The 21,655-nt window shown below is 40.3% G+C and overlaps 1 protein-coding gene across 13 annotated transcripts in view; it reads right to left on the bottom strand.

Moving 5' to 3' along the window:
* LOC121942092 (serine/threonine-protein kinase BRSK2-like) overlaps positions 1–21,655 on the bottom strand; it is a 229,041-nt gene that overhangs the window by 99,421 nt on the left and 107,965 nt on the right. For all 13 annotated transcript variants that reach the window (XM_088081516.1, XM_088081531.1, XM_088081569.1 and 10 more), the window contains exon 3: positions 1,691–1,776. In XM_088081516.1, coding sequence (XP_087937642.1) covers positions 1,691–1,776 — 86 coding nt within the window. The remainder of the gene's footprint in view (positions 1–1,690; positions 1,777–21,655) is intronic.

The raw sequence follows: 21,655 nt of genomic DNA, 5'->3' as shown, positions 1-21,655 counted from the left end.
GTAGCCAAAGGTTTTCTATTTTGAAACAAAGTCAAACAGTTTTTGGACATGTTTGTGGAAAGTCCACAACACATTATATATCATTTATTAGCCATTCGCTAAAACATTTGAGAGGACCCGTAGACTGTTTATAAGGATGGACAATGTGACATTTCCCTATCTGACATTTCAATCTTGATCGCCCCCTGGTGTTTGGCTGCAGTATAGGTCATAAAGCCTGCCCCTCTATGTTAGTGAATGGGACATAAGCCAAACTAAAAACTCAAAGTACACGCCAAATCAGTTTTTCCCAAAGATGGTTTCTGTCACTGAAGGTAGTTCTCATTACCCTAATGTTTGTTCAAGTGTTTGATTTTATGATTAGTTCAATTTTTAGTTATTAAATTGTACAAAAGGGGTCTTTTCCACCATGATTGACAGTTGTGACAGCCAATCCATGCGCTCGCAATCAATGGGGCTGCTCACAATTGGTCGGATGGGTGTTTTGGTGGGAACTCCCCCATCGTGGATATCGCTGCTGCAGAGAATCAACCTCTCAATGATGTAACCGGCGCAAGATGGATCCAGGATATTTTAGCTTTATTTAGCATAGGATAAGTGTGGACATGTCATCCATCTTTATATGCAGTCTGTAGGAGGACCCAACATGCTGTTAAGTTTATATTCCATTTGAAAAGTGGAAGCCAGTTAGCCTAGCTTGCTAACATTAGCACTGATTCCAACAAGATGATATTTTAGCAACAGATAGTTCTGTGACCTCAGCTCTAAACCTATACAGTACACACACGTCAAATGACAGTCTCAAGTCTTTGCACTTAAGTCCCAAGTCCAAACTTTGAATTTTGAGTCCTAAACAAGTTATAATGTACTCTTCAATGAATGCAATGCCATTTTAACAATATGTAGCTTTTCCGATTTAAAAGAAACATTTTCGAAGTTGATCAAATAGTACACTAACTTTCAACAAGGAGAATGGCATCTATGAACGACTGCCACAGAGCCTGCTTTCAGCAACATGGAAACCAAAGAAGCTAAAAAGAATCTAGTTAGCCCCTATTTATTTGCATGCATTTTTGTAAATGATCTTGTGTAAAATAAGGAAAGTTAAAAAAAAAATAAAAACACAAATATCGATGTCTAAAAAGTTTTGCAAAAGTGGAATTAAAAGTCAGCTCGCTGAATGATTAGCATTAATTTTGTTTGATTCAGGAAATGAAGGGAAATTAATTGCTTTGTGCCAAATCTTTGGTCTTGGGGAAAGTATTTTCAAGACAAAAGCTTCAAGTCCTTATGAAGTCATGAGTCATTGTTGTAAAAACCCATGATGAGCTTCAAGTCATTTTTTATTTTGTCCAGTCTAAAGTCATCAAACATGTAAATGGAATCTGACTAATGTCCAAGTCATGTGACTAGAGTCCTCAGTCCCCACAGAATTGATATAGTCAGGTAATACCAAAACTCCACAGCTGCTGAAAATCACAAATTATAGAGAGGAAATATCACAGCAAAAAAGCTTTTTTAAATGGCATTTAACCCTTTGATCCAACTATAGCACTACTAACATACCTGCATATTAAATATTTTCAAGCCAAAGGCACATTTTTACAACATGAAGTTTTATTTTTAAATAATCTTAAATCAAAAAAGCAATAATATGGCTGCTCTTAGTGTGTATGCCGCATGTACTTACAGGTATTTCTTATTTTCATAGACGTCATGCAGCTTTAAAACGTGGGGATGCTCTATGAGTTTCAGGATGGCTATCTCCCGCTCCACCTAGAGAGAGAAACACAGCAGAAACATACTGAGTGACACAGACATTGAAGAAAGACACAGTCTAATGTAAATGTCACCGTTACACAAGGAATGATGAGACAGATGTTTTACTGGGCTCAAGCCACAACCTATAGCCTGGACAAGGAATACATCTCTCTCTCTCTCTCTCTCTTTCTCTCTCTCTCTCTCTCTCTTTCTCTCTCTCTCTCTCTCTCTCTTTCACACACACACACACACACACACACACACACACACACACACACACACACACACGCACACACACACACACACACACACAGGGTATGTATGTGTTATATTACATAAATCACGCCGTGTGTCCCTAGGGAGTTTTCACACCCATGTTGTGAGATCCCAGCTGGCAATTTTTGATTCTTAAAACATTCTGAGAATGGTACAATGCAAGGTTTTCAGCAGGAAAATTTCTTTTAGTTCCCACAATGCAATAATCTAAAAAATAAATTTAATCAATTATTCAAATTTGGGGTTCAACACAATTTTTTAAAATACAAAGCTCGATTTTCTCCTCCACCGCTCCCTTTGGGCTTCCATAGTCACCCTGGGCTGCGCCCTCCCCCTGCACCTTCCTCCCAGAGCAACACACACACACACACGACAACATGACAGCAAGCTTTAATGATCATGAGGAGTACATTTCCAAAAAGACTCAGTCTTGTCAGTCGTTTTGAACCGGTTTGGTTTTGTGGGGTCAGATCTCAAACAAACCACAGTCGGCTACAAAGTTTGTTTGAAGGCTGTTACAACTAAAGGCAGCAACACGACCAAATTATTTCAACATCTCGAACAGAATCATGTAGCCGAGTGGGAGAAATGAGTCTCACTCTGAGATGTACAAGACAGCGTCCCGCTGCAAAGCTGTTACTGATGCAGTCACACTGCATATCACTAAAGATATGAAATCATTTAAATATGTTTTGCTTTCAGTGCAAATGTTAACTACTCCCACTCCCCTAAAACTACATAGTGCACTTTTAAAGAAAGTTTGCAGCTTGCACTTAAACCCCACTTAAACCCCTTAACAGAATGGAAATTCAGTTCGCCTTTAAATTTTACTGCTAAAATAAAAGCAAAACTTGTTTTGAGTAATTTCTTTGTCATTTAAACTGACAAAGGAAAAAATCAATTAAAATCATAATTTGGGTTTGGTGTGAAAAAAATCAGACATTTTATTGTTACGGCATATCTTCCAGCCCCAATTCTCAAGAAACAACATCAAAATGTTAAAATGTTTTGTTTGTTTGGGTTTTTTTGGTTAACATATTACATTACAGGAACATTTCATAAAAAATGTTGTGTAATCTCAGGCCTTAATAACATCCTGAAAACATTTTGTGAAATGTTCCGACTTTGTTCTCATGTAATATTGTGGTAACGTTTTATAAAAGAATATTTCATGATCTGTCACCTCTCAACATCACCAAAACATCCTCAGAATGTTGTAGTTAAAAGTAGTGATGGCGAGATGAAGTTTCATGAAGCATTGAAGCTTTCCATCCAATTGGTTCACTCATGGGCCGAAGCTTCACGGTGCTTCATTTGCTCTACTGTGCCATCAAGTGGAAAATAAATGTAAAACAGGCAGAGTGATTATAATGACACCATGGCTTTGGTGCGTAAAGCTATGAATTGAATTGTGCTTAAATGATAATGCCGATAAACCAATAATATATTTATTAATAAACTCGAATAGATTGTAAAGAAACGCACAATAAAGTCCAGAGTCAACAAAATGTGAGGGGACAGTGGAGGTCCGTTGCGTTTCGCTGCCCCTTATATTTCGAATCGCACGCCAAACCCACAAACCATTTCATGAATCAGTCACGTGATACGGCTGGCTCCCAAGGCTTCAGACGTCACCTCATATGTCATCGATACCATCCTCAGACATTTAAAAGCAGAACAAGAAAAGTGATGTCACTCCAGACTTCAAGGGGTTAAACTGTTTTCTTTAGATCAAGCGTAAGGCTGTTGATTTTCTATAGTGTTTTTATTGCCAACAGATCCCATGAAAAGACCTAAACCAACAGTGATTGTCACAAACAAGTATTGTGCATGTATCAGAGCCTGATGCAGCCTGTCATCTTCCTCTGTGCCATAGAGCTCCACTATTGTCCAAAAAAGCAGTGAGCTACACTGTTGCACTGGGTCACATGTTCCTTCAATACTCTGAACACACCCACTGTAGTTTCTTTTGATTCAATCCCACACACACCATTGTGCCACCACAAATACTAGCTACAGCACCAAATGTGGATTAATCTGCCACTGAAAATAGTCCCCAACAAATGCACTTTATCCTCCTGTTTGAATGATGTTCCCCAAAATCCACTTAAACCAGCTATTTCAAGAAAACACTGAGCCTTAAAAAATAGATATTAATCTAAATATCTGTCAGCTAGTTTTTTGAAGATTTACATCTCTATTTGAAACAATTAAGACTGTAACTGAGCCACAGCTAGAGTAGGAAAGTCAAAAAATATCACTTTGTTAAAAATGTAATTTGTTGACAAAAAGCTATGACATAACAGCAGACTTGTGTGAGGACAAATCATGATTTCCTGTCATTTAACTGAGTTATTTCATTTTTGCCAGCAGGCTAAGTCCAGCAGCAGGTGAGTGTCATGAAACGACACAGCGTCTAGTGGGGAATAAAACATGTGGACATACAGATGCTGCCTGTGGCTGTTTGAGCTCAGACCTGTCTGCTGCACTCTGGATTTACTGCCAGTTGGCACCTCAGCCGTTTGCAGGCTAAACTGAGTTCAGACCTCTGTGCTGCAGAGACAAATTGCAGCAGCAGTTTCTAGACACCATCACTCAAACATGTTTAATGAAACTGCATCATCACATTTTGTTTACTCTGTTTTTGTAATTCCTGCAGATTAATGGCAAAAATAGATACACGGATGACGTTACATAAACATATTTTAAGCCCAAACAACTGACAGAAGAAGAAAATAATCCATGCTGTCCAGAACTGGTATTACGCATCAGTGCTCAACAGCAGGTGGATTTCCATTACAGATTTGCACAAAACTAAAGCAGTTTTGAAATGTTGATGAAACACAACTTTGAGACTACTGCATTTCCACTGAGTGATATTATGCACCTTCTCTGGCGATAACATTCCAAGATGCATGGCAATGGATTTTCAAAACCTTTACAGGTTAATTTCTACTGCAGCTGCTAGCTAGCTAAACTTAACTCCCACTTGACCTGGGTTTTGCGCAGCTAGAAGTGGCCAAGGAACCAGTGGAGACCAAAGGCTGGGGGGTGAGTGTGCTTCCACCTTTTAAAACTGGCCGGCTACAAGCCAACATAAAGCCAACATAAAGTAAAATAAAAGTCAAGAAAGTTACATCACAAAACAAAACACTTTCCCCTCTTCTAAATGGATAGAACTTTGAAATGCAGTCACTGTGGCAATGGAGTGTTGTTTTAATCCTGAAAAGGCTACCATAAAAGTTCAAATATAAGACTAGTCCCAAATAAATGCCCAGTCCCTTTTACAAGACCGGTGTGGCCCCACATTTGTCAAATAAAGGCCTGTCTCAATTAGAGGCACCATCTGGTTGCCATGCAGTTCATTTTTATAGAAGTTCTTTGGATGTATAAAACTGGGTTGGTGGCAACCTGCTGGAGTTAACCTTAGTTTGCTGCTTAGATAAATAAATAAAGCTAATTTGTCCAGGTATCAAAGGGTCAAATAAATAATTTGATTATATTTCCATCTTTGCTAGCACAGTTTTGTGTGAAAGGAATTTCAAAACCCCCTTCCCATAAACTCCTGTCCACATATGAGCCTGTTGAGTTCAATGATTTGAGCAAATAATAGCCCACTCTATTAATTGAAGTTTTGTGGTATTCGTATTTTACATCTTTTCTATGAATGTATATATGTATATATGTATGTACGTATTTATTCATTTATTTGAGACCCTGCCCCAAGTGGAGGAGTTGAGGTACCTCAGGGTCTTGTTCACAAGTGAGGGAAGGATGGAGCGGGAGATCGACAGGCGGATCGGTGCAGCATCTGCAGTAATGCAGACGCTGCACCGATCTGTCAAGGTGAAGAGGGAGCTGTGCAAAGGCAAAGCTCTCGATTTCTCGCTGGAGAGACTATGTCTCTCAGCTGGCCTGGGAACGCCTCGGGATCCCCCGGGAAGAGCTAGATGAAGTGGCCGGGGAGAGGGAAGTCTGGGCTTCCCTGCTTAGGCTGCTACCCCCGCGACGCGACACAACTCTGTATAAGCGGAAGAAAATGGATGGATGGATGGATAGATTTTTTTATTTATATTTATTTTATATTTTAATAAATTAACCGGTTAGTGACTGGCTAATGGGTGTCAGTCTTTCAAAAACAAAATTAACCTACGTCCTCAGCTCCTCCCAGGCTCATGGGTTAGGTTACAACAAAACATGAAAAAAGTGATTGAATGAAGTGAAAGGAGCTGTCAGCTCAGTCTGACTGTCAACCTCTTAGCAGGATATAAATATATTATGTAGGAGGCTGAGTTACTGTTGGCACCTGTAAATTAAATGTTACCCTGGAGGCTGACTGAGTGATGTTTCCACCACAGCAGCCACTTTGTCCACATCAGTCTGTTGAATGTCTCAGATCAGTTTTACAAATTTGCTGAATCAATGAGGGAAACATTGTGTTGGAATCAGCCAGGATCTATAACACTGGTAATCAAACTAATCCTTTGCTGATACACCCTATTGATTACACATTCTCACCACTTCTGGGCTGTAAGCTGTGAAACACACACGCGCTCCCAGTCACCCATCAATCATCGCTCTCTGATTGCTCATTTTGTCCTCATGACTCTGTCTCTGCCCCTGCATCGACAGATCGGCCCGACGCAGGACAGAAGATACCAGAAAATGAAATTTTCATTCCCATCAAAGCCGCCGGTCTTCAAAGGAGATGGCGGTGGTAGCTGGCAGCAAATAAATAATAAAAGAATTTTCTTTAATCTTTGGCCCAGTAGTTTCCTTAGCCAGACTGTCTCACCAACCTCTGTCTCTGTCTCTCTCATCCTGCAGCACTCCTCCCAAAGCTGAAGACCAAGGAGAGCAAGGAGAGAAATCCTTACATCAGCTGACTAAAGATCTTTCAAGGGCGGCTAGATAAACCAGAAAAGTCAATGATAAGGACTTACTGGTAATGGTAATTTAATTGTACTAAAACAACAGCTTTCATATGCTATAGGCTAATTAGCCACGAAGATGAGCTGCTAACGTTTTTGTGTTACAATCATTTATATTGTTAGAGTTATTCAACACCACCTGAAAATCCTTGCTGATCCCTGAGCCCTTAAACACCTGGATTGACATCAATTTTCTTGTGCCATTTAGACGCCTTTCACTGATATTCAAACCTCTGAAACCTGAAAAAGAAAATGGATTGATGTCTTTTAAAAACACAGAAAAAAAAACATAACAAGCAACTTGTCAAGATATGTCCCGCAAACTGATAAAAAATAAATAAAGAAAGAATTAATTAAAAGGTGACAAGGAAAAAATATTATTATTATCATTATTAATTATTATTTGACAATTTCTGATGATTCGCTCTGTCCCTCTTGCTTTTTAAAATCTAATTTTCAGGTTATTTTTTTTACCACCTTTTACTAATTTATTTGCAATTTGCTAGAGATTTCATGCAAAGTTGCTGATTGACTTTTTACCCTTATTTTTGAAAAAATAAGTAAATAAATCAAACCATCTTGTTTAAGTTTAAACGGTTTAAATGCTTGTGAAGGGCATCTGAACCAACACAAGAAAACTGATGTCAACCCTCGTTCCAAAGGGTTAAAGTTACATCAATAATGTAAACAGATGCGTGTCATATTACAATAACGGTAGGTGTGAAATTATCAAATGCACTCTATGATGATATTGTGGGTCATTGTGGGTCTATGGTGATATTGATAAGAGTCTCATGCATATATTGATACGGAGGTGTCCAAAGGTAAGATCACAGCATCGGCGCAACCAGGACTGAGAGCACGATCAGGGCGAGCGAGGGGTACAGTATCAGTGCAGCCACAGCACGAGCACAACCAAAGGCAGGGTCACAGCACCAGCACAGATATCACTACAATCAGGCACAGCCAGGGTTGTGGCCAGGATCCGGTAAAGCTAGGAAACAAGGGAGCAGGAATGCTCCGGAGAGACAACGGGATTAGCGTAGTGCAGTTCAACAGAACCAAGGTGGTGAACAGCAAAAAGGATAAGCACTCAATGAGGATCCTAGAGTCACTGATCAGCAATTATGACTTAAATATGAATGCCAGAGAGCAGGAATAGAAAAGAAAGAAAGAGAGAAGAAGCAGAGCCAGAAAGAAATAGAGAGGAAGCAGAGCCAGACGCCATCAGGTAATGTAACTAATATCATTCTATTACTTTTTTTTGTTGTTTTGTTCTGTTTTTGATGTGGGGCAACATTGTGGTAGTAAGCACTGCCCAGCCCATTATCATTCTGAAGTTGTTGGATACTGCAGTTTTTGCAGTAATTGCGACATAAGATCCCGAAGCTAAAAGCCATCTTTTGCGTCCACACAATACGCTGCTGGACGGCGTCAGCTGAAAATGTGGCTGGACAGAGCTCTTTGCAGTGTTACGTTAGCTGGCAGACAGCTGGACAGCACCTGCCGTGGGAGCATGATACTTGGAAACGCGATCGATAGAAATATAAAAAATGAACATGCAAAATAAACAAGTAATTTTTCACACAAAACCATTTATTACATGTCTAATTATTTTTAAAAAAAATAAAAATTCAATTGAACCTGTATTCCCAGCAAGAAGCAGCTGAATCCACATCAGAACTGTTTGTCCGCTGGCTTCAGATTTTAGATTCCCTGGTGTTGCACACAGGTAGGTGAGCACACAGTGACTAATGTCTGCGATGGGTGCAGGTGTCGAGCATCAGCCCCTCCTCCTGCTATCACATCTCATTAGCCTCGTTTTCACTTCCTCACATCAGTGAGACACACCCATGCACACACACATTGTAGCATGGCGGAGGCTAATTAAACACATGTACAAGGTAAACAGACATTCAGCCCCCTGCCCTTCATGTGTGAGCAGTGACACTGACATTTATTAAGCTCCATTATCATCCATATGGGTTTTTAATGTGTAGTGATAAAGTGTGTGTGGAGATAAGGCTGGATGGTGGGAGGGGAGGACACATGAGCTGTAAATAAGTGGTAGGGTTTTAACCCTATCAGATTTGGCCCGCAGGCCATAAGGTCATTATCACAAACCTACAGCACTCAACCACAGCAAGGGCTCAGTCGTGCTCAAGTTAAGTCAAGTCAGTTTTACTTATAAAGCCCATAATCACAAATCACAGTTTGCCTCAGAGGGCTTTACAGCATACGACATCCCTCTGTCCTTAGACCCTCACATCGACTGAGGAAAAACTCCCCAAAAAACCCTATAAAAATAGAAGAAACCTCAGAAAGAGCGACTGAGGAGGGATCCCTCTTCCAGGATGGACAGATGTGTAATAGAAGTAATAAAAAACAATTAAATTACAGGTGTCAGGACTTTGGAAAGATCTCTCTTCAGAGTTCACCTCAGGCCTGAACTAAATCCACAACTCTTTTATTCACAGCAGCAGCGGCTAGATGGATTGTCTGGGTTACAGTGATCTCATCTGAATACTTCCTTGTCCTGAACCACCGTTCACTGCTCACCTCAATTATCTCAGGCTCATCCTCGATGCTGAGCCGAATTAGCAGCGATGTTTCCAGCTGTGTTCGCTGTCATTAAAAAGGCATTAACATATAAGCTTTTATGAAGTTAAGTGATGCATAATGCAGACTGTAACAGTAAGAGAAGTAAGCTCTTTAAATCAGGGAGTTGATACATTAATACAAGGGAATTATTGCCTTAGAATATGTTAATGTATTAGATTTACATCACTTTTGTGCCAAATATATCTGTAATATCACAGCCAGGATTTTTCTGCACCTGATAATTCATGTGCAGACTGCTGACAAAGTCAGGGTGTGGAGGTCAGTGTTCACATCCCATAACAGACTGCAATTAATGTTCATCACAGTCTTTCCCAAGCCTTAATCAAGTGTTTCATTGAGGTAAATCCCAAACTCTTGACAGTATTTCATTTGCTGTAAGCATGATCCTTTCTTGACTGTGATGTTTGGATCAGTCTGGTCAAACACAGTCTCATACCAGCTCATTACATGGCGCTGGTCTGTCAGTGACCTTCTCTGACATTTTAGGAATCCTTCTGCATCAGCTGTTTACACTCTAGGATGCCGTTACCATGACATCAACAACTGCACATGTTGGAATGATGCAGCATGGTCCTTATGTTTACACAACAGCACATGGCAACCAATGCAGACTGTCACAATGGTTAGGATTAGGCAACAAAGTCACTGATGGTTATTAGGTTTAGGTAATAGGGACACACGGTAAAGTGTAGAAAAAAAACACACATCAGAACAGGAAGTGAACTTGGGAAAAACTCTGGACAACTCAAAAAAAGTCAGGTGTTCGTGGGACCCATCCACCTCCTCACTCGCCAGCTCTATAAGTGCACTTGCATTGACAGTGTTACAACCTCATGCTGTCCGTCAGCATTTCAAGTGCACTCGAATGGTTCCCATCCAGCCACGTCAAATGACGCTGCCCGTGCATATTGTACGTGGACACTCCCGGTGCTGTCCGGCCAGGTTGTGATGGTTGTGATTTAACTGGCCAAACCACTTCTGTAAGTGATTGGTAATGTATTGTGACCATTCAACACAAGCGTAAATGCAACTGTGTTTCCATCGACATACAGCAACTACATGGGTGGAAGTACATTGGCACACAGCTGTGGGGCACTTACTCACCCTTAACCTTTCCAGGCGTTGGTGCGCGCACACACACACCCACACACCTTGGATGGTTCCTCTGCCCGCAAAAATCAAAGCAAGTAAAAATCAAAAACAACCCAGAACATGAAATTTAAATATGCTTTAAAAATAACTAATTCTGTGACATAATTCTTAAATATTTATGTAAATATTCATATAATCTACTGACTTCTTGCACTTTTGGGATATTACTTATAAAGTTGCTCATTGTCTTTTCCCCATGTTTTCAATAAAAAACCCTAACCATTTTGCTCAAGGTTAAAAGGTTTAACTAGCACAAGTAAGGTGACAACGATCCAGCTTTCAAAGAGTTAAGTGCTTTATCTCTTTAGTAGAGCAGGTTGTTGTGTTTACTTTCCAATTCTCTACCTAAATTCGGTTTTACTGACAGTCATTTTATTTTGTCTTTTCTTACACAATTTTAAAGCATTAATCCTTTTTTTGTTTTTTGTGGGCTAAATATTATTTCCTGCTTTTATGTAAATATGTGTGCTGAGTTGTGTCAAGACAATAAAATTCTTATCACTATTAATCACTACGATTATTACTGTCATTACTCTCTCCAGCCCTGATAGATATTTTAACCCTTTAAGAACCTAAATCAACATCACTTTTCTTTTGCTGCGTTCACACGCCTTTCAAAAGTATTTAAACCTTTAAACTTTGATCAAACTGGTTTGATTTCTTTTTGAAAACATGGGATAAAAAGAAATGAGGCAAAAAAGCCTCATAAATTGCAATATTTAGTAGGTTTAGGGGTGAACAAAAAAGCTCACACATCACATTTTTTAGCAGTGGGTGACCATGATCAAACTTCGTAGGTAGATCATAATTAATCACATGGCAGTCAGATGACGTGGGGAGCCCAGTCAGGTGAGACTTGTCCAGATTTTGTTTCCCTTCACTTCAGATTTTCTGACACGTAAGCAGTGATGATTGGGAGCCAAGTGTGAAGTCAGACAGCTGGGGAGGAATGATGGTGACCTATCTGAGAGGAGCTGCCATATGGACAGTGACTCAGGCCCTGCAGCACTCAATGGCTCCATTCAAAGTGAGTCAGCTTTGAGACACACCTTCTAATCACACTGACCGAACTGGCTCATTCAGTGAAGAGCAACAGATACACAGTGCTAATGAAAAACACACTCAGGCCACCTAGTCCACTGCCAACATACACACATGTTCACGTGTCCAAAACACAGACTGCACATGCAGCATCTAGCAATTAAATGCAAATCACACTGGCCTTCACTGATGTGTGCAGAAAAACTGTATCCAATGAGGAATTAAAGTTCCAATATTATGCTTATTTTTATTTCATTTTCATTTTCTCCATTTTAGCGTCTGTCTCTTTAAGGGATAGTTTACCCTTGGCTTCCACATGCATCATGGATGCTACTTCCAGGTAGCATGTAAAGGTGCAGATACCACAAGCTCTTGTTGGTCTCGTGTGAGCGAACATAGGTGAAGTTGGCTCCCACAATAGGAGCTACAAGCTACAACAAGGCTAAAAACATGATGCCAGTGACATTTTTCAAAACAACTTGGTACGTTGGGGCTTCAGGACACTTCAGACAAGCAGTATGGAGACATTTTGTGGTTTTATTATGTAATTTTTTAACGCTTGAACGCCTTTCCCCTGAGAAACTCCCGTGTTTTGTGGATTATAAAACGTCACCTGACTTTCCATCGACATGACGTTGAGGAGATAATGACTGAATTTAAATTTTTGGGTGAACCATTCCTTGAAGACCCCCGCCCCAAAAAGCCACAAAAGTCCTGACAAGTTCTTTAAAGGCAAGGGTTTGTAAATTCAGCCTGTCTGCATTTCTCTTTGGATCAAGTGTTTTGATCTTTTACAGCATCAAAGCCCCAAAATTCCAAAAAGAGAGTCTTGGGCTGATTGATTTTTCCACTGGAGTCTAATCTTAGAGCATTTGGCTCCTGGCGGGCAGGTGGCGGTATAACATTCAGACCCTATTAATGCCCACTGACAGGCTCAGAGCTCCTGACTCCTGCCAGTAGCCTCCTCCAGTCAGAGCCTCCATGCATGATAGCTCCTCTTAATGAATTATGAGGATTGACTCGGGTTAGAGCGTGCAGCTTCCAAATCCCCATTTAATTGAAACACGATACAGAGCTGAGGGGCACGACGGGTGATAAATTGGAGCATCCGCTAAGTAATCAAACTGCCATCTGTTGCTTTGACGTCCGGGTGATCCTGGAGGAGAGCAGGAGAGCTGATGAGGAGAGTCTGGCCTGCTCTGGTATCCAATCACGGCCAGGTGGCAGCGGTGCAATCAAACAGAGACAGAACATCCAGGAGGAGAGGAGAGGAGAGGAGAGGAGAGGAGAGGAGAGGAGAGAGAGAACTTGAGGAAAAGGAGAGGGGAAAAGAAAGAGAGAAGAGGAGAAGAGCAAAAAAAGAGGAGAAAAAGAAAAGGAAATGAAAGAGAAGGAAAGGCAATGAAAGGAAAGAGGAGGAATGGAAAGGAAAAGAAAAGAGGGGATAGGGAAGAAGGGAAAGCAAAGAGGAAGTGAAGGGGAAGGAAGGGAAATAAGATTCTAAGTTAGGAGTCAGAAGAGGAGGTTAAAGAGAGGGAATAAAAGGACAAAAAAAGACAAATAGCAGGTTGAGAGAAAGAGGAAAGGAAGGAAAAGGAGATGAGAAGAGAGGGAATCAAAGAAGTAGAAAACAAGAGAGCAACAAAAGAGGAGGAAAGGAAAGGAAATACAGGAGAGGTAAAGAGAGCAGAGGTAAAGGAAACAAGGAAAGGGAAGGACAGACACGTAAAGGATAAGAAAGAATAAATAGGTAAACAGTAAGGAAAGGCAAAGCAAAAGGAAAGGGGAGAGGAAGAGAGGAAATAAAAGAAATGAAACATGATGGTAGGATACCTATCAGCAGGGAGGGCCTACCTCAGCTGCTGGGTAACTACCAGGCGGCGTGCCCGTTTTTTTCCACTCAGACATGTGCTGAGTAGCAAGACGGAGGCAGCAGCACTCACAGCCTCTTCACACAAAACACCGCAGTCTGCAGAGAGACGCCGACGTGACAACGAGCAGATTAAGGTCAGTGGTGAATCATGGGAAAAGGGCAGATGCTCTCTTCTGAGCTGGACTGCAATCAGCATCCTTTCACTCATCTGTCGTCCCCGCTGTCGTCTACTCCATCACAGCTCTGACACTCACAGGGACATCACAGGTGAAGATGTCCAAAAAGACAACAAGCCGAAGGTCCAGCGAGAACAAAAACACCAAAGAAACCAGGAGCACTAAGGCTGCCCTCACATACTCCTCCAAAATATCGCATTTACAAGTGTTGTGTTGTTTCAGGGCAGTAGAAATGGCAGAAAGCATGGAAACGGTGTCAACAACTGATGGTAAAATTATTTTGGTTATTTTGTTCCCATTAGCTATTATTTACTTTTATTCGTTGCACATTTCATTATATGCATCTATTAGCTGCAGCATGCAAGCAAACTTTGAACTATAAAGCATGCCAGGTGAGTATACTAACACTGATAATGTTATAAAATAAGCTGCCGACTTGATGTTATAAATGCATAAATATGGCGGGCAAAAGTCAATGTTTGGTCAATGGTAAGGAGCTTTTCCATTAATTCATGTATTAAGTGTTAACTAGGGCTGCACCTAATGAACTTTTTTTTAATCGATTAATCTATTGATTATTTTTTCGATTAATCGATTAATCTATTGATTATTTTTTTAATTGATCTGACTATTATTTTTAATTAATATAACAATGACTTTACCGAAAACAATATTTTAAAACTTGTCATACACTGCAGGGCATTATTCCCCAACAAAAAATAGCCCAGTCTTAACTGGTAATCTGTGTTTTACAGTCTGATATAAAGTCTCTCCAAAATAAAATTAATGCAAGCTTGTTCCACTCAAGTAAAAGGAAAGTAGTGCAATCTACATTTAGCAATACAACAGCAAAATAAATAAAACAATGTAAAATTCCAGTCACTTTTAGGAGGAATAACAAAACAGTTAATCAGAATCAGAATCAGAATACTCTATTCATCCCAAGGGAAATTCTGTGAGTTACTCTTTATTACAGTAATAAACTTCAAATCTAGTAGTCCAACAAAACATCTTACAGAAGAATGAGTGCAACTTGACTAACACTATAACTTTTCTTTAACATAAATAATTATAACTAGTCCATTCTTTCTGCATTAAAATAATCCAGCGTTAACTGGGCCTTCAAGCATACTGCTGCCTGCTGATATGAGTATTTTCATATTTATAAGCACATATTCCACTCACTTATGAAGTTATACAAGCTTCTGCACAGCTGACAAGCCCATCCTGTAAATGTTTGAAAGTAAAATGCATTGTATCAGCAACTGATGGCATTTTTCATCAGTCTTTTTCAAAAAGAAGGGAGTGACCTGGCAACAGCTGGAGGATGGCAGACAAGGGTGAACACGGACAAATACAGAGATAACTAAATAAGTAATAAACCATAATTTTCCCTCAATTATCATTATGCACACACTTATAAAAGCACCATGAGAAGCAGTACATGCTTTAGGGAATATATTACTCGTGTCTAAGATAACATCAAACCCACAAAGCGGTAACAGCAGCTCTGATTTGGAGGTCTGACCAATCAGAGCTCCAGCTGACTCTCAGAGGGTTAGACTGGTATTAGGAAATTGTCAGATGGGATAATTGTAACATAGAGGAAGTAAAATTTAAAAGCCTTTGAAAAAATAATTCAGTTCAGAATGTATTAATCAATTTATCATTTCAACACAGATTAAGGAAAAATAATAAAATGTTAATTGAGTTTTTATGCATAATTTTAAATGCAAATGTAATAAAGCTGCATTCTAAATATGTATATGTAAATGTAAATCTCTATAATTTAAACACTCGCAGCTTTATAATCCATATCTATTCAAGAAAAAAAAAAAGATTTCATGAGATAAAGCATAATTATGATATTGTCCTAAAAAGATGCTAAAGCTGAATGTTGATCAAAGATGAGCTGCTCTCCATCAACAATGATTCTTCTAATGTCAATTATCAGGAGTGAAACCAAATATGTTAACATAGATAGCTAATCAGCAGACGCACTGACGTCCTCTTCTTCCATCATTAAACACACACACACACACACACACACACACACAAACACACACACACTGTGCAGTGGAGGCACTGGGTAGAATCAACACAGTTAAGTCGGTATTGACAACATTAACAGGAGCCGCCAGTCGTTGGGGAGATGAAATGAGTCCAGTCAGGCATGAGAGGACTGGGTTCGACCTCTGAGCAGCTCACACACACAATCTGCTGCACCTCAACTGGAAAAAGAAATCCAATCATGCACACACACACTTAAAAGGCAAGGACACACAGACACACAAATCCCCTCACCTCATGCATGTTCCTGTACTTTCATAGTTACTGCACAAGTGTTCCTTTTGACCTTTAGAACTTTTTTGGACCCATTTTAACCATGCTGTTTAGTGGTATACAGGAAACTGGTCACGTTTTGTTTTTTTTGTACTCTTATTTCATCTCAGTGTATTATTTTCCTTTTTCATGTTTTTCAATTATACTTGAACATATTTATTTCACTCGCTGTAGCTGTACATTTCAGTTGGGGGCACTATGTTCATGAGTTGTTCGTTCATCCGATTCTTGTGAACATAATATCTCAAGAATATCTTGAGGGAACTCAAATTTGGCACGGATGTTCAAATGGACTCAAAGACGAACTGATTTGATTTTGGCAGTCAAATGTCAAGGTCATGGTGACCTTGTATTAGTCTCACTCTTGTGAAAATTATATCTCAAGTAAACCTTGAAAGAATTTCCTTAAAATTGACACAAATGTCCACTTGGACTCAAGAAGGAACTGATTATAATCTGGTGGTCAAAGGTTAAAGGTCAAGGTCACTGTGACCTCATAAATCATGTTTTTTGGCAATAACTCCAGAATTAATACACTCAAATTTTACACAAATGTCTAATAATGACATTCTGACATTTTATACTCAAGAGGTTGAACAACAACTGTGACATGATAATGTTCTGCAAAAGCACTTTTATTTATTTATTTTTTTCAATGATAAACTGATAACATATTGATGGCTAAAGGTCAAGGTCACTGTGACCTTGAATCCGTCTCATCGTGAACCAGATATCTCATGAACACCTTCACTGTGACCTCATCTTCCTCATTATCCTGAACACGATTTCCAGTTTATTTGCAGTTTTCAATAAAGGGATTTGATTGTGCATTTGTTTAACAGTTAATATATGAACAAAGTTTATCATAACTACATGCAATGGACCATGGCTGACAGTGGAGGACAAAAGTAGAGAGGCCTACATATTTTCAGGGTCAGACTGTGACTGTGACTGATTTGTGACTATTCAAAACACTGCTTCAAGCACCACTCCTCAAATCATATGGCATGTATGTGAGTCAGCCTGCAGTATACAGTATATCAAGTATATTTCCTCCACTCAGGATAATGAGTTCTTGACCGAGCTATACTCTGTCTGTTAGCCGCTAATGCTAGCAGCTCAGAATCCTCCACCTATGGTTCCTCTAATGAGACTCTCCATTAGCAGCAGAGAGACTCTGCTGTGAATGCCAGCTTTGACAACTGTGTGCCAGGCGGGGTGATGCTACGGCCTGTGTAAGGTGCTGAACTCTGGAGCAGTGCTGGAAATGTCAGGCTGCTTGTCTCAGCAGGACAGACACACACACACACACACACATAGATGGTAAACATAGGAAGCCTGTAGGGACATATACAAGGCTGGATGTTTGCATGCACAGTAACACATGGCAGGTGCAGAGAGCACAGAGAGACGTGTGAAGATAGTAATAAGTTAATGATGTCAACACAAATGAGAGAAGATGGCGACAGCGAGCAGCGGCAGACGTCAGCAACACAGTGAGCTTCTGACACTTCAAACGGAAATCTGGAGGATTTATTTTTGTACCATATCTTCAACGTAACAGTGTGTTCAAATTCTGACGTCTTCCTCCTTCAGATTTTTACTGATGACGTTTAAATTTCTGGAGGCTGCATTAATGTGCCACTTTTATCCACAGGGTTTGTGCATTATATTCAACCATTTACTCACGTACACACACACACACACACACACACACACACACTCACACACACCCACACACACACAAACTGAAGCCATACCAGCTACCAGTTACCAGACATATAACTGCTTGTCACCATGTAATGTGTGTAATGTGCTGGTCTGACCATCAGGAGTAATTCAATTCAATAGTTTATTGTCATTGCTATAACATAACGAGATAACATTAGAGCCATCACAGACATGGCATAGATCCTATGAAAAACTACGCCATCTGTGACAGCTGTGACATTTGTGGAAGTGTCCTGCCCAATCTGTTAGAAAACAATAACATTGACGGTTAGTGCTTACCAAAATAGATATTCATGTTACTAAAATTATTTATATGAAGTGGGTTTTCTCTGATTAGTCTATACTATGTACTGCAAAACATGAACAATTTGTTTTGTGCCCAGGTTGCCATAAAAGTTTAAGTTGACTGAATTTGAGAAAATCAGTTAAATCATTACAAAATTACTTCAACTTGTCCTCTCAGATTCATTCGAGCCACTGTGGCATACCGGTCAAAGTGCACTATGGAGCGCAATTAATCAGGGTTTTTTGGTATATATCCATCTGGAACATGGCTGGATGACGTCACATGAGAATGTGCTCAGATGGAGCCAGTGGTGTTGTTCTTTTATGCCAGCAGACAGCCGAATGGCACCAGTCGCATCCACATGCAACACACACATGCAGCATCACTTTAGAACGCAGCTGGATAGAACCGGTTGCGTGCACACATACACTGAAAGACAGCATCAAGTAATAACGCTGCTGGTCGACATTAATATAAGGTGTGGGATTGTTCTTTTAGGGCGGGTGGGTGAGGAGGTCGGTGGATCCCTCAAACAACTGACTTTCTTGTGGAAGTTCAGAGTTTGCTTCCTACGTGGATGTGTAGTTTTTTTCTACACCTTACCATGTGCTTCTTTTGCCTAAACCCATGACTTTTGTTGCCTAATCCATGGCAACCATCATGATGGTCAGATGGTCAGCAGCACCGTGTGACAAGCTGGGATAAGCATGTGTTGGATAAGAAGAACAACACTAGGACAGCAGACATTGGTGTAGCCTCTCTGCAGGTCAGAGACAGGCTATTAAGTTAGGGGACGTCATTGTTATAGAAGTAAACTTAGTTAAATGTCAAGAACAATCATGGTTAAAAGTAACTAACATTCACTATTGGTAGGAAATAATCAGTGGACTTCTATAAAGTCTGATGTTTTGTGTTGTTTTGTGGCTCTGTAAGAACTTCATGTTTGTCCCTAAAGGACAAGTCCGCTAGGGGGCTTTGTCACTTGAAGGTAAATAACCAGGATGTTGTTTCAGGCATTTGCACAAAAAAACCAAATGCTGTTATTTCCCTGGTGGGGATAGACTCCCTTTACTTCAAAGCAAACCAGAAACATGAAACACATCACTTGTGCTGATCCTAGACAACCAGAGTTTAGTGCAGCCAGTGGAAAAGCTGCAAGTGTTGGATATAAAGTCAGGGATAAAGGAAAGTATTTATATGGAAATTATTTGGGTTACTCCTTTAAAAGGTTCCATGTTCAACAATGAACAAGGGAAATGTAAATGCATCTAGAATTGTGAATAGAGGACACATTCATATGCTAAACCTCAAAAGAATACATCCAACGCTGAACAAAGTTTGGGATGAAAGCAGAAAAAAAACCAGAAAGCAACAGAAGAAAGTAAACCTGCAGCTTTCGGAAAATGTCAGACAAAATGGGGTCTCTTCAAAATGCCAGCTGAAGCGTTGGGGAACAGAGCAGGGGTGAACACCATGTTTTAAACATGCAACTCCGCCAAAGCCCATCTGTTTTTTGTTCATTATTTATATATATTTTTAGGAGGCTGGTTAGACTTGGCATAACTCAAGCCAATCGCCGCTTGTTACCACGGCAACAGGGCCTAAGCATCTTCTAAAATAAGACCAAGGCGGGAAAAATTAGAGGAAGCTGCTGGGGCAACCCCCCAGACAGAGGAAGGGATCGGCTGGCATGGCACGCAAGAAACGTCAGCAGACGGAGGAACACAGAGCTCCAATACGAGAGAGACAAGCAGAAAAAAATCATTTCAGCGGAGAGGCAAACACAAGCATCTGCTACATTCATCTCCTCCATTCACATCTAATTAGAAGCGTAACAGGCTGCTGGGTGATTATCTGATGGTAATGAAAGTGAGAAAATAACAATGCACCAGTGTGTTGTGTTGTCAAGGCACCAGAGTTTTACGGATAGAAAGATATACTATTTCAATCACAAAGAATTGCAACAAACAGGCTTAATCCAGACTTTCCCCCAAAAGGATGTCACAGTTTGTCATTTATTTAAAGTCTTGCAATGAAAGTAGTGCAAATAAAGCAAAAAAATCTTACGGTGGAGTTGAGGGTGGATGGTTGTGTGCAAAGTGAATGACTTCCAATCCAGAGACAAGTGGACATATAGCTCCATCTCTGTACCTGAGCAGTCTGAGGTAACCACATATTCAGACTGGTATACTTCAGTGACATTAACATCCGACAATTGGTCAGTGGCTCTTGGCGTCTGCACTCTTTAACAGCTGTATTAAGGCCTTGACACACCAAGCCAACATCCGAGAACGAGCAGCAACGAAAGCCCCCATCTTGAGTCACCTCATGTGCTGTGTCTCAGCCAAAACGTTGCACAGAAACAACAAAACGGATGGCCAACCAGCCACATATGTTCTGCGCCTGTGTGAAAGAAGATCCCCCTCCGCACCAGCAGATGGTGGTCCTCTGTAATCGTCGTTCAAAACAAGACACGAGAAGACAACACATTAGCCAGCTAATGCTAGTTAGCCAGTTAGCATATTAATAACACAACCCAATATTGAAAGAACAAAGCATGTTTACTATACACCAGTGAACAACAACATAACCCATCAGAAAACATTTCTGAGGGAGAAACAAGATTGAAGTTACAGGACTGTAAACAGCCGGCGGCCAGCAGGCGGAGAGAGACTGTGGGGAATAACAGCATGTTTTTTACATCTAACTTGGTTAATTAAGGATTGATTTCAAGCAAACCAGAGCTGGTGTTTGTTGGAGTAGTGGATATACTAACTAGATAAGTGGCAAGAGTAACTAAGACTGTTTTAGATTTTATTTTGTTTTAATGAGTTTGAAGATAAGTCTTCTGTGACTGAGAGAAAGTTGAATTCAAAAGGTGTACAGTTGTATTTCTCTGTTTAATGGAAAAAAGGGAAATAAGAATGAGCATATCACTCTTCTTAACATTTTGTCGGTTTTATTGTGCATTTTTGAATCTCACACGCGCAAGTAAGACGTGCACACGCCATGGGGGAAGGAAGTGTTCCACACTTAAACTGTCATACACCATCATGTACCGTCATACAAATTTCAGGAATATATAAAGGTATGAAATATCAGTTCTGTGTTTGAAGATGAAACAGACAGTGAGCACACCCAAATGTTAATCCTTCATTGTACAGGGAAACTGTGCGTGTCCACCTTACAGCAAGTGCAGAAGGCTATGGTTGAAGCAGTCAAGTGCGTCTGTAAACTCTGAGCTGTGCCTTGCTCAACCCTCAGTGGTGGTAATGAGGCAGGGAAGAGCAGCTCCTCAACTTTTCCCCTATCACAATCCTCCTGCTGGCATGGCACCTGCGACCAATCAGCAACAAGCTCACCTCCCTGACCTTTAGGTGCCACTGATATCTTTCACAGCCTTGGAGCGGACTTCTACATTATTTTGACAAGATTCGTGAGATTGTACTGCACTAGACAATCG

Source organism: Plectropomus leopardus, chromosome 1 (assembly GCF_026936395.1).
Source record: "Plectropomus leopardus strain MGB_pleo_1.0 chromosome 1, ASM2693639v1, whole genome shotgun sequence".
In the NCBI taxonomy this organism is placed as follows: Eukaryota; Metazoa; Chordata; class Actinopteri; order Perciformes; family Serranidae; genus Plectropomus; species Plectropomus leopardus.
The sequence above is the reverse complement of the archived record's forward strand: the minus strand, read 5'-3'. Positions and strand labels throughout refer to the sequence as shown.